General features: G+C 40.6%; 1 protein-coding gene across 4 annotated transcripts in view; it reads left to right on the forward strand.

Annotated features, from left to right (window-relative positions):
* Positions 1-14,693, forward strand: part of SHTN1 (shootin 1) — a 92,540-nt gene that overhangs the window by 10,888 nt on the left and 66,959 nt on the right. For all 4 annotated transcript variants that reach the window (XM_073354255.2, XM_073354256.2, XM_073354253.2 and 1 more), the window contains exons 2-3: positions 1,958-2,010; positions 11,042-11,102. In XM_073354255.2, the coding sequence (XP_073210356.1) occupies positions 1,958-2,010; positions 11,042-11,102 (114 nt within the window). The remainder of the gene's footprint in view (positions 1-1,957; positions 2,011-11,041; positions 11,103-14,693) is intronic.

Raw genomic sequence — 14,693 nt, forward strand, 5'->3', positions numbered from 1 at the left:
CAGGCTAGTTTTCAGAGTACGTAATCTGCGCAGGATTGTACTTGGGTGGCTAGCTCATGTAGCTGCCTGAGCTATTGTGGCTACTAGTTTTTAATGGGTTAGCTAACTCAATGCTAGCTTGGGTATATGCACATATGCTGCAGTGGCACCTCCTGCCTGCAGTGTAGACGTAGCCTAAGCTACTTTTAAGGAGCCCAGCATCCTTGAATTACCTTTTGCAGTTGACATGGCCAGTTGCCTCTGTGTGTCTGCAGATTAGCTAAGATGGTCCAGTCGTTAGGGCACTGGCCTAGAACTTGCGAGACCTGGGTTTAGTTCCCTGCTCTGGCACAGACTTCCTGTGTGACCTTGGGCAAGTCTCTGTGCCTCAGTTACCCATCTGTAAAATGGGGATAATAGCACTTCTCTACCTCACTGGAATGTTGCAATTCTTTTTAATGTATCTATCCTTATAAAGTGCTTAGATAAGACAGTAATGGGGGCAGAGGGCATATATAAATACCTTAGATAGAAAAACACTTTTGCAGATTGCCAACAAGTTTACCATCTTGGGCTTCGTTTAAAGAGAGAGTTGCATCAGTTTAACTTAAATTGGTTTTTAAACCACTTTAGTTAAACTGGCGCAAAAAGCGGTGTGGACACTCTTATTTTGTTTTAAAGACCATTCCTAATTGACTTAGGCAAACTGAAATAAGTCTGGTTTAAACAAAAATAAATGTTCACACAGCCTTTTGCACCAGATTAACTATATCAGTTTAAAAGTATCACCTTGCTTAAGTTAAACCAGTGCCACTTTTTTGTGAAGACAAAAGAAAAAGATAGTGACAGATAGTGAGTGCTTAAGTGGGTGAGGTAGGAACAATGGCTACCATATTCAGATACTCTGGTTGCTGTGTTTAATGATGCATCCCTCTGGAGAGTTGCACCATATTTTTTTGTATTCTTTAATTTATTTCCACAAGATGTCCACAGTACCTCAGAAGACAGACAGATTGCACATGGTCCCTGTCCTAAAGACCAAAATATGTAATGTCACATGACATAATGAAGGGATGACAAACCTCTGGGGGTGGGAATAGGTCAAAGAAGACAGAGGTCATTGCATTGAGCTTAAGCAACTATTCAGCAAAGTTGTGTGCACTGCAGGTTGAGGAAACAAATGTCGTTTATAAATATATGTATAAATCAAAGTCCTTTGACAATAAAATGGAAGCTGGAATTCCTAGTTCTCAGGTAATATACTACATTTATGATTGGGATAGAAATATGGTCCAGTGGTTTGGGCTCTGTCTTGAGACACTGAAGACCAGGTTCCATGCCCCCCTTCTCCACTGACTTCCTGGGTGTCCCTGGGCAAGTCACCAAGGGTCAGATTTTTAAAGGTATTTGTGTCCAACTCCCAATTTAAATCGGTGGAAGTTAGGCTCTCTGTGACTCCATTCCCCATCTGTGAAATGTGGCTAATAGAACTTCCCTACGTCACAGTGGTGTTGTGAAGATAAACACATTAAAGGTTGTGATGTACTCCGAGATTACAGTACTGGGAGCCATAGAAGTATCTTAGATAGGATGATTCATGAGACACCAGCACTAAAACAATATCTGATCCCTAATCTGTTCTAATTTGGATTTAAAAACGTGAATCCCTGTCACTGATTCTTTCTAACTGTTGATTGACGAAATTCGTTGATTATTAGGACCCATCTTCTTCTGCAGACACTCCATAGGTTCCTGAAGTCTAAAGAAATGCTCTAGTTCAACCACACGTTATTGGGTTTAAGGCAGGAGTTATTACATAAAGTTCCCTGGCCTGTGTAACATAGGAGGTCAGATTAGATAACCATGATAGCTTTAAAATGAATGAATAAGAAAGTCAATGGGAATTCTGTGCATGGAGCAGCTATGGAATCAGGCCATGAGTGTACTACTAAAATATGTTTTTAATTCTTTTTTATAGCTATCGGTGAATATGAAGATCTTAGAGCAGCAAACAACAAAAAGAAAGAGGAGGTTTGTACTCTGCAATATGTTTCCTTAACACCTAATGTACTAGATATTGGAAGTCTTTGTTTGTCTACTGACTTCAGCTGAGTCCAAATATATCGAGGGAAATTTTGTTGTCTCTTGTAGCAGCTGAAGGCTAACTGTATGCTAAGAGGTGAAGAATAACATACAGCAATGTGTATGATTGTTGTGAGACAAACACGTGCCTCAAGGATGTAGCAAGATCCTTCTTGGCCTTATGCCTCCAATACCTGAATTGTAAATTTATATCTCAACAATCACACAGCCAAGCCTAGTCTACATTAGAAAATTATGTATGTTTTTAACTTTGGGTGCAGCAGCACCCAGTGTAAAAGTGGTTCAGATATGAATGTGGACTAAGTGAATCATTCAAAAATATCTCAGGAAGACTTGCTTCCCCCAGGTCTGAATCTCATTTGTCAGAACCATTTTATGAAATGCATATTTATTTATTTTTTTAAATCTAAAAATATCTTGTGAATGTAGGAATGCAATCTTTTTTTAAAAAAGAAGCATTTGAAATCAGTCTCCCATCCAGATTTTTAATTCATTTTAATAGAATTAAGGATTATAGATGAACCTGAGCCTATAGCCTTGATGAAGGTGAAACTCCCCTGGACTTCATATGGACAAGTCAGAACTGCAGGATTGGACTTCTTAAAGTAAGAAGTAAAGTAATGGAGGTCTCAGAATCATTGGAAATCCCCAAAGTAACTCAGGGATTTAGCCAGGCTACTTCCACTGGAATCAGTTGAGGGTTCTGCGGCCTTTCAGTGGAAATTGTTAGTTGCTAAATCCCTGAGTCAGTTTCGAAATCTCAGCCAGTGACTCTGGGAGTGCATCAAGTTTGCTGCTCAGGCTCTGAAGCTCATCCTCCCTAGACTTCAGAACCTGAGCTCCAGCCCAAGCTGCAGCTATTTTTAGAGTTTTAGGGCAAGCCCCACTACCCAAAGTGAGTTGATCCGGACTGGGAGACTCAGTACCTGGTCTGTGTATACTAATCCCGCACTGGGTAATGGGGCCTGACTAATCACTGTGGGGCCTGGAGACCACGACCCCTTACCCCTGCTGCGCATGCTCCAGGTGGAAGGGACAGATAAAAGGAGGCAGCCCAGCTCGGACTGGGCTGGCTGAGGAGGAGGGGCGTGTGCCCAAGGCTTTTTCAGAGGTGCCTGAGACTCTCCAAGCGGTGGGAAATCGTGAACCTGGACTACGCTGTAGACGAACAGCTGACTGCGGAGTGGGGGGGGACCTGATTCGTTAAAATGAGGTGGAGTGTGGTGGTGGTCTTGCCATTCAGTAAATGCACCATGTAAATGAGGAAGTAGTTTTATTGTGGATATCTGCAATAAAAGAAAGCGTGGGAAGTAGCTGGGGGTGAGGGAGGGAGTGTGGGCAAACAGTGAAAGTTCTCCCTCTTCTTTATGAGTGTTTGGCAGTTAATGCACATGGGATAGTTTTTACATCTTGGAAGAAAGTTGTTGTATGGACACTCTAGATCTCATTCTATGAAATATGTTGCAACCACGTTGCAAATATGGTGCAAAATGTTAATGGATAGACTAGTAAAGGAAACTCAAAACTGGTTTTCCCCACTAAAATTCAGCGATGTCTGTAGCTATTTGACTCTCTTTTGCCTTCTGTTGTGCTGAATGCATTTCTCTTCTCCCTCTCTTGCCTGCCCTCCCTCCCCCTGACAAAATCCATCTCTCTTCCCTGGCTAAAGTTTTTCTAATTTTTCCATCCGGTTCCTTCTTTTGCTCCCAGCATACCTCTCCCACGCCAAACCCTCCCAACCCTGGTATCATAGTGATTCATCCTGCAGTCTAGGAGAACTGGTCATATCTGTCTTCAGAGAGCTTCCAGCAGGACTGATCAACATTTTTTGTCAAAGCTTTCCTCCTTCTCTTCCCCCCAACAAAATGATTTTTTTTTTCAAATAAATAAATATAATTGTTCAGAATTTCCCCCCAAATTAAAAATTAGTTTGGTTTTTGATGATTTCTTTTGCCTAGTGCTAGTGCTGAGCATTGTGGTTCTGATTCTGCAAAACACCTAAACACATTTTAACTTTATTTTAACGGGACTGCTTATTTGCTTAAAGTTATGTATGTGCCGGTGTTTTTTGCAGGAGACAGGTCAAAATGCTCCGGAATTTGCCGCATCAAGCCCTTAGCGTGAATGGGAGAAAGCATGGTCCAGTGCAAGAGTTCTCAACCTTTTTCTTTCTGAGCCTCTGACCCGCCCCCCCCCCCCCCCCAACATGCTATAAAAACTCCACAACCTACCTGTGCCACAACAACTGGTTTTCTGCATATAAAAGCCAGGGCTGGCATTAGGGGGTAACAAGCAGGGCAGTTGCCTGGGGCCCCACACCACAGGGACCCCTGCAAAACTACATTGCTCAGGCTTCAGCTTCAGCTCCAGGTGGCTTGACTCAGGGCCCCGGGCTTCAACCCCATGCAGTGGGGCTTCGGCTTTCTGCCCTGGGCCACAGCGAGTCTAATGCTAGTCCTGATTGCTGGACCCCCTGGAACCTGCTCGCTGCCCCCGCAAGGGGCCCCAGACCTCTGGTTGAGAACCACTGGTCCAGTTGACCGGGCATAGAACTTGAAGTCAGGAGTTCTCATTGCTATTCTTTGCTGTGCCATTCTCTCACTGTGACCTTGAGAAAGTTGCTTCACCCCTCTGCATCTCTGCCCATTTGTAGAATGGAGATAATGACAGATAACTGCTTTGCTTTGAGACCTACATGTGGAAAGCACTATATAAAAGCTAGGTAGTAGTGTATGTGCTTCTACCGCAGTTTATTGGCCATTTTCCCAAAATGAAGATGTGCATTCTTCTGTGAATATGGAAGATGCCATGCCAGATATTTTTCTTTCTTGGAAAAGAATTTAGTATATATTACAAATTCAAGCAGAGTTCATCACGCAACAAACAGCTAGGGTCAAAAGTAACCTGAAAAGAAAACTGAAAACTAGATCTGTGCCCTTTGTACATCTTTAATGTAGAAAGAAGGCCTGAAAAACTTTTTTGTTTTGTGTTAAGGTTTTTTCCTGCCTGGTTTTATATTAGACTAGACCTTAATTTCTATCCTGTTTTCCCCTGGAAGATTCTATGAAGAACTAGAGCATGATGTCAGAGACACCAGGGAAAACCTGATTGAGAGAGGAAGTGGTTTTAAATTGGGCATTTTAAAACACTTTTTGGCTAACATTTTAAAACTCAAGCAAGTAATAGAAGGAAAGATATCTGAGTCAAAAATTCCCCCTCGCCCATCTTATTAAGGTGTGAGAAAGTACACAATCAACATTGAGATCTCCAGTGAGTTATCCAGCAAAATAAGACTGACATTCCTAATATTTTAAGGTAAAATCAAATAATCTGTCCCCCCTTCTTCCTCAAAAAAATTCCTTTCCAGCCTGGTTTACACATCTTAATGGAGTAAAAAAGGCACAGCCCCAATTATTTTCCTTTATAGGTCACCTTCTTATTTAAAAAACAAAAACAAACTAGGACTAAAAACGTCAAGGTAACTTAACAGTCAACTGAACTCCCCCTCTCCCCTTAGATACGTAATATGCAGCTCTGAAGCATTCAAAGTCAGGGAACGAATACATATTTATGAATACTTGCTATAGATCATACAGGAACTACTTTTGTGCATCAGCATGGGCAGTGTTTTGTCACCCTGCCAGCAGAAAAGGGACTGAGACAGAACCTTTCAAGAAACAGTGTATGTAATACAGTATCTTTGATACTGTTTGTCATTGTTAATTTCCCTTTCCTTGTGTGGCTTTCACTGAGTAGGGATTGTTAATTTGGAGTACTTTAAATTTCAGTAAAAAAAATTTTTTTAAAAGGGGAAACTGTATGTTTTCATTGTGTTTTCTGTATATATGCAGTTTCTCTGAGACCAAATGGCACATGGTACTGCAGTGGGAAAAGGAAAGTAATTACTTGGCTGTTTGAAAATGAATCTCCTATTAGCAACCGTCTGTCTAGAAACAAAGAAGATGGATCCCTATATTGATGGCATGTCTCTTTCTCTTTACGTTGGACGTGACAAATGCCATGTGATTCCTTCTTGGACAATACTTAATTTTTAATTTGATATTTTCACTAAAATTGTAACATTTCAAAGTCCTTCATAAAATAACCATGTCAAGAAAAAAGGAATTTTTGGCTAAACTGTGGAAGTGACTTAATTCACTGTGTGATGACTATGTAAACTTTGATGCATCCAGACATCTAGGATAAATAATATCCCGTGATTATTTAGATGAATTAAAATGTAGTAAGCCGTTCTATCTAATACGTGGCTCAAAGTCTGCTCTCTTGTTTTAAGTGAAAAATAAGTTGACTTTTCTCTCCTAGGGCCTGATCTTGCACCATTGCACTTAATGGGAGCTTTGCCATTGATGTCAGTGAGTGCAGGATCAGATTCACAGCTGGATAACTGAGCCAGTTGCAAGGATCTAGGGGTGAAATTCTGGCTTCATTCAAATCGATGCAAAATTCCCATTGACATCAACATGGCTCAGATTTCACCCTAGTGCTCCAGACTTCCAGTGTGGTTTGCCTGGTGGGCTCATGTATCCATGCGGAGTCTCATTTAAGTCAGTGGAGCTTGACGTGGGCGCAGGCAACCACTTAAACACATCACATTGTAGGATCAGAGTGTAGAATAGGCAATGACAGGTTTTGTGCTGTGCTGACCCAAGATGCTGGTCAATTTTGAAGTCTTCCATCCCTCTCCTAACATGTCCAATACTATACTGCATGGATATCTTCAGTATTCACATATTTCCTCTTGTAAGAAGTAAGCTATATCAGAAATTATCTTTTCTTTAAAAAGGGAATGCTGGCTGGCAGATTCCATGGCTACCAGCTAGGAGTACTGAAATTTCAGAAAAACAGAAGGCCTTTGAGATTCCACAGCTTGAGACTTGCAGGCAGCTAGAGGATCTGCTAATTGCCACTGAAGAATTGCTTAGTAACTTGAATAACCAGAAGGCAGAAATCTAAACCTTAGTACTAGCCGGTTGCCAAGTCTCTGGAGTATGATCCTTACGTGTACCACTCTTGAAAGATCAGGTCCTGGAGAGAAATTAATATAAAACTAATTCAATAAATTGAACTAAAAGAATCTAGTTGTTAAAATATCAACAGATTTGTTTTCTTGCTAAGAAATTCAGATTGAGTTGTTAAATGACAATTATGTAATAATAACATAATAATCAGCTGTAGTACTTCATAAAAAACCCAAGTAAGGACACTATAAATATTACACTACTGACGTCCTAAACACCTCTGTCTTAAACTCATATTTTATCACGGCAAAGAAGCCTTAACTCTGACCCATGGATGTTGGTGATTTCTTACATACCCATTTTTGATTTTGATATCTAAACATTTCTCTTTTAAGGGCTACTGCTAAATGGGAATTGTTAGTTAATACTGACAGCAGAAGGTTTGGTAAAGTACTTACAATTACTGTTCCACAAGAACGTTTGTTTTATGTGTATTTAAAATCAACAACACACTTTTTTCAAATGAATGGTAATGCTATGTACATGTGTTCTTGCATTTGATGCTGATCAGTGTGATTATTGATGAAAACAAAGTATATACTTTTAAAGTTTCTCTTTCAACAGCGTCATTGTGTTTCATATTTTGCTAACACTGGAGAAAGAATAGTAGCTTTGGGAGCAACTGGCAGTTCTAGATTTGATGTCCTTAACTATTCATTTTCTTCTTTTAAATGCAAGGTTGATTGGTTTGTTTAAATTGTGATAAGTAACTGCATTGTTATCACTTATCAATATGTTTCTTGAGCTGAAAATGTTGTTTACTGAGATTTCAATGTTTGTTTGCAACTTTTATTTCTACTTTTGTAGAAGTAAAAGAAGACAGTTTTTTATTTTTTTTCCTCATATTAAGAAATGGGATGGACTAATCTTCATAGTAAGTTCAATGGACTTTGAGTAGGGGTGGGATTGGGGTGGAGGGTCTACCTGTGTAGATCTGATTGCATGGTTGAAGTCAGTGTGCTCGCTGCTGCCCTCACTTAAATCAATGTCAAAACCCCCTGTCTTTGCCGTGAGGCATAGCAGCAGCAAATGAAATCGTGTGAGAAAATGATGACTTAGAATGGAAATTGTTTGGAAAGTTAGGAGCCAAGCCTGTAGGCCCTCATCCTGCAAACACATATGAATAACTGGGCATGTGAGTAATCACGTTGCCTTCAGAGGGACTACTCATGTACATAAGTGTTTGCTTTAGTCATGTAATTAATCCTTATTCATGTGAGTAGTCCTAAAGAGGCTTCAGTGGGGACTGCTTGTGCAAAGACAACCCATGTGAGTAAAGGTCTGGAGGACTGGGTCATTAACTTTCCTTGTTGTTACATTATCTTAACAAAATGTTTTATGAGGAGATTTGGAGGGTGTTCTATTTAGCGGTTAGGGCCAGGGACAGCATTGGGTTTTCTGGGTCCTATTCTTGACTGGCAGTGACTCAATGTGTCCCTGGGCAAATCACCAAGGATCCAAACCAGTGCCCACTGAACTCGCTGGAAAGACTCCCATTGATTTCATTAGGCTTCAGATCAGGCCCTTAATCTCTTTGTATATTTACAACTCCGATAATAATGCTTATCCACGTCCCTGGGTGTTGTGAGGCTGAAAGCTTGTGAAGCACTTTGAGATCCTTGGGTGAGGTGTGGTGGATCAGTGCACCATGTCATTGCTCTACAGTATTAAGCATTAGCTGGCCGTGGATCACACAGAATCCCCTCGCAAGAGAGCGGTGCTCTCCAGTGACAGTGGCAAGTGAAACAACAATTTTAAGTACATAATTTTTATATCTTATTATGCATTTCTCCACTTCCCTCGTACAGGCCCCTCTCCTAGCAGTGAGGTAGGACAGAGGCTTCCTGCTGGAAAAACTGAGAGGGAGGGGAGGAAGCAACAAGACCTTAGTTTAATTCTTAGTAAATGGAAACTGAGGTGTCACTCTCCTTTGTCCTCCCTTCCTTTCTTTTTTGGGGAAAAGATTCAGTCATACATAAAAAGACAGACAGTACTGAGACAGCGCTTCATTCAGCCTTTTTCCGCCTGGCTGTTTCTCCCTCTTTAGCTGCTTTGGAGCTGGTTGTCTCCCTCCCCCCAGCAGTTAGAGTAAGAAGCTCCCCATTCCTTCCAGCTCCCTGCCAATCACTACAGCTTTCTTTCTCCATCCTCTTCCTGCCCTCGCTGCCCTCCTCAGCAGCAGCCGACCCTGCAGCAACAGGTGTCTGATCCTCTCCCCACTTTGAAGCTACTCACACTCCCTTCACCTCACATGTTGAGATAGGCAGCCACTTACTCAGTGCAGCTCCTCTTCCTCATGTTTTCCATAGGATGCCCCCCAAAGTGGCTTCTGCTGAGGCCTGGCTTCCAGCTGCGGCGGAGATATCCTCTGTGGCACCCGCTTCTGCTGAAGAGCGGGTCCTATCTGAGGGCCTGATCCAAAGCCCATTGGGGTCAATGGAAAGATTCGAGTTGACTTTGACTGACTGACTTTGGATCAGGCCCTTTGTTGCTGTGGGCCCCTCTCCTAGTTGTCTGGAAGTGGGGCCCCTAGTGGGCAAACTGAAAATAGAAACATAAATTTAACGATTTTTTTCTTTTAAAAATCAAAAACTGTTTAACCTGTCATGAACTTCTGAAATGTTGAAAGTATAAACTGGAAATATAGTTACACTGTAAGGATACTGATCTGGTGGGTCCCTTCCATCTCTAGTTACTGTGGTCCTCTATAGCTACATGTGAGAGAGAATGTATTTACGCTGGGCATTAGAGACCGAAGGTGGGTGGGTAACATTTTTATTGGACCGACTTCTGTTGGTGAGAGAAATAAGCTTTTGATCTTACACGGAGCTCTTCTTCAGGTCCAGGAATAAGAAGAGCTCTATGTAAGCTCGAAAGCTTGTCTCTCTCATCAACAGAAGTTATTTCAATAAAAAATATTACCCACCCCCCTTGTGTCACTAATATGCTGGGACCAGGACAGCTACAAGAACACTGCCTACTTGCTTTGGGCGTGTAAGATACATTATGTGGAAAAATCTCATGACGTTCTATTTTTCTGTAATGGTGTCATTCTTCCCCATAAAGTCTTGTATTTTCCATGATTTGGATGATCACTTACAGTATGTGTCATGTGAGCTGTACTCATTGTTTCGTGGAATTATATCTATTATATGGAGTTGTGAAAGCGGTAGAGGCAAGTTACCAATTAAGTGTTCATTTTATTCTTCTCCTTTGAAAAATCCTTTCCATCATAAGAATGACACTGAGAACACTGACACCTCTTTTGCTCTAAAACTGTCACAACCCTTATTCCCACAAAGACACCCCCCTAACACCAATCCTAAATGCAGTTTTGATCCCAAAAAGGGAGAGGTGCCAGAGACTTTATGCAGTGCACGATGGACTTCGCTATTGCTGTTGAGTTTACACGGAAGGCACTCAGATACTGTGATGATGGGCAGCAATATAAACCCCCAAGATACAGATATTCTATATATATTTGTATAGAAATGTAGGACACTGTGCAAAAAGTGGTTGGCATCTCTGATAAATATAATGTATATCTCACATGCCATTAATGTTATTTCTATTATTGTAAAATGCATGGTAGAATTTACTTACATCTGGACCGGTCAATGTGATGCTTCTAAAATAATTGCAGACTAGCTGTGCTTGTTTCAGGAACAGTTCACTAGTAACAATACTGATTGAACTCCAGAGGTTTTTTGTCAGCTGTGATTTGAAACATCTTGGACAACAACTTTTAAATACATATCCTCCACAGATCTTGGGGGAATGAGAACAAAAAGACTATTGCTTTTTAGGTTCATATACGTTATCTCTTCCCTATGGTTTTACATTAATATTGTACAGATTATTAATTTATATGACCATGTTCACAGCTTTACGTGAATTCCTGTCTTCTCTTCCCTGTACAGTGTGACAAAATTAAACAAGAGCGTGATGAGGCAGTCAAAAAACTTGAAGAGTTTCAAAAAAGTAAGTTGGCATTTGAATGGGAATATTAACACTTAAGAGTAATAGCTACAACCATAGCACTCAGCATTGCCGTGCAGCAGTGACAATGCCGGGGTTCAGATTCAATTGCATTTTCTCCTTCAAAGCCTGGTTTTAAAGGGGTTTGTCACACACCATTTCAGCTTACATCAGGTTAAATGCTGGCGCAGCAGTTGTTGGCTCAATAGGTGAAATCAGTTAAGCCATCTTCAGGTGGGAAGTGCTCAAAAGATAGTAGCCAAATTCTGCTCTGTCTCCTCAGTATAACTCAGCTGAGTTATTCTGAAATTATACACATGTAAACTGAATAGCTATTATACCCATGTAGATTGAATAGCTGTATTTTTTTGGTGGGAAGGGAGTCAAGCTGCTAAAAGAAATTACTGATGTCCCTTGGTAATTTTTATAGCAAGTCATATTTTATCCTGTGAAAAATGTCAAGATCAGTTTTACACTTTTATGGTAATGGTTCTATTGACACTGTATGGTGTCTGGAAGTAACAAAGCACAGCTAATGGGAGTGTAAGTATCCTAGTGGAAAAGCTCCTCATAAGGGACCATTACAATGGGATTTTGGTCTGTTATGTCTGGTTTGTGTCAATGCATGATGACCATTAAAAATACAGGACATGGAAAGCACACACAAAAATATACAGAGTGAGACTAAGTTAATTTAAATTTATTTTTTTTTGGCAATTGTTCGCAAATACAATTATAGAAAATGAACCTAAAAAATGGTAACTTTTACTATCCTCAAATGATCTTGTATAATTGCGCCATAAGGCAAGGATATTCGGAAATAAGAAGTCTAATTCCTGTGGGAAAAAAACACAGCCTGTTCGGGTTTTTGTTATGATAGTGTGAATACCAGAGTGTGGCAAAAATGTCAAGTAGTTAAGGCTTAAAATTCAAAGTAATATTTGCTGTAAAATTTTATAGGTTTCCTTTATCTTCCTTTCACATTTTTAAAGAACATACCTTGTAAACATAGTGATAAAATGCCAGGAATATTAGGATTTTAAGGCAATAATAGAGCCCATTATTTAAATGACAATATAAAAGGCAATTATATTGATGAAGAGCTACACCGGCTTTGTGTCTGTGAATAAACTTGGCCTGTACTCAGCTTCTATTTGTTCTCCTGGCATAAACACATATTGTGTGTGATTCCAGTTTAATGGGGCCCCGTTTGTATGCCAAGCAGCTGCATTTTAGGCCCTATTGCGTGATTTCATAGCTCTCTGAAAATTGGTTCTATTCAGCACAAGAGATAGAAGGTGGTGGTGGTGGAGGGGGGGAAAGCTTCAACACACAATCATTTCTTTTCAATTGGAGCCAGCAAGGTTGATGACAACATGACCATTGTGTTATAATGATAAGACCACTAAGGATCTGTACCTCTCATCAAGGCTTTCACACAACAGCAGATACAATTTAATTCACTGCTCTGTCAGCAGTGCTGATACCATTATGCCGTCTGTCTCCACAGTTATAATCACTGTCCTCCGAGAAATGCAGTTGAAATGATCTTGAGCAGTCAAAGAAACTCTCAATTAAGGCTGCCACTTCCAATGTGTCAGATTGTGTCTTATGCACTTGGTACAATTTTCACTTCCAATCCTGTTTATTTACAATGTCTACCAGTAATTACGCTTAACGTGTCATTTAGTGAGGGTGCCCCTGCCAAGGAGATTGTTGGGTGCTGCGGTACCATTGAGTGGGAGTTTCTCGCAGTCAATGCCATCAGCAGCTTTTAGGCCCTGATGGGATGCAGTAGTAATGTTGATAATGCAAGTATCGTGCTCATCAAGTCATAATTAGATGCCACTCAAATGTGCCACTTGTAATAACAGTGTTGATTCATGTTTTCTCGGTGACTGCAACTACTAATTAGTTAAGTGGTTTTTGGCTGGCCTGCATTTGCTGCAGATTAATATTACCCCTGAAAAAACATCAAGGTTAGAGATGTTTCTGGCCACTTAGTGCTGCTTTATGAATTTTAATATTAACATAATAAGAACTTTGGGCAGATTTAGGAAGTAATATATTTTTGTATTTAATTTGGAAAGAATTTTTTTCCTGAGTTTAATCATAATTGGAGGTTAATGAAGCTTAAGTGAACCAAGAGTAATCTCTAGTTGTGCTATGTGACCTGGTCCTGATTTTCTAACTTTAACTAGTTTTGCATGCAGGATTTGAGATAGGGTTCTTTCCCTCTTGGTGGATATATATAATATATCCATCCTTCCTCAATTTCTGAGTTTATGATGCAACAACAACGAAAGGAAAAGCACAAATAGTCAATTTCTTAAGTTTTACTCTATAAAATATATTCCTCCACAGCCTCCTGTGAAGGGCAGCAGCTTTGCTCCATACCAATAGTGTAGCTTTTCTGTAAAGCAAGTGTAACTGGCCACGGAAAGATCACCCCAGCGTAGGAGGTTTCACGACGATCGAGGGACTCCAGTGTTCCTCTTCTCTCTACTGCCAGTTTAGGGGACGTGGTCTGAGGATAGATAGAGATTGTTGGCCAGGATTCCTCAATGTTTTGCAAATATCCAGCTGTTCTTTTGGTCTTTTCAGGCTGTTGGTGGCCAGCAGAAATTAGAGCAGACTAAGGGCTACTTTAAGGATTAGTCTACGCTGGAAACTGAACGACACAACTTTTGTCGTTCAGGGATGTGAAAAAAACACCCCCACAAGCGACAAAAAAAACCTCCCCACAAACCAACGAAAAGTGCCAGTGTGAACAGCGCTTTGTCGGCAGGAGCGCTCTCCTGCCTTCCACTAGTTGGGAGTGGAAGCTTTTTGTCAGCGAGAAAGCTCTCTCCTGCTGACAAACAGTGGCTACGCTGCACACCTTATAGCAGCATGACTGTAGCGACACAGCTGTGTTGCTAAAAGGTGCGTAGTGTGGACCAAGATTTATTTATGATGGAGGACTAACCCTGCACAGAGTGATCCCAGAATCCGGGCACGTCGAGGTGAGTGTTTTATGTCACTTTGGCCCAACTTGCATGGCCTGCCTTTCACCTGTAGCCAAAGACTTGCCCTATAATCTCCAAGTTATTTTTAACTTCAAAACATAAAATTTTCTTGTATTATTGACTAAATAGCATTAGGGCAAAAGTACATTTGTAAAATAATGGTAAAACTTCTCAGCTGACAGCACTTTGCTATCTTCCTAAACTATTTAATCTCTGTTGTGCCCATCAGTGTGGTGTCTGGGCACTGGTAGTGTCTGTTCCCATTTTTTTATATCTTTGTCTAATGAACTGCATGGTCTGAAAATATTTTTCCAATCACAATTCTGAAGCTTGTTTCGGGGGAAGAAATATATCTATTTCTTTAGTGTATGAAGCTGTTAAGTTTTAACTCTGGCAATAATTAATACAAATGAATTTTTCAGTTTCCCTCTCTTCAAGCTAAATTCTGCCACCCCTACTGACATAGTGTAGTATCACAGTCTGTGAATAGTCCTATTTCCATATTAAAGTCTTGATTCTGCGGTTGACTCAGTGCAAGGAAAGCAATCTGCCACCACAGAGTCGGCTGCAGAATCAGGGCCCCAGG

This window comes from Lepidochelys kempii, chromosome 7, assembly GCF_965140285.1.
Source record: "Lepidochelys kempii isolate rLepKem1 chromosome 7, rLepKem1.hap1, whole genome shotgun sequence".
NCBI classification, from domain to species: domain Eukaryota; kingdom Metazoa; phylum Chordata; order Testudines; family Cheloniidae; genus Lepidochelys; species Lepidochelys kempii.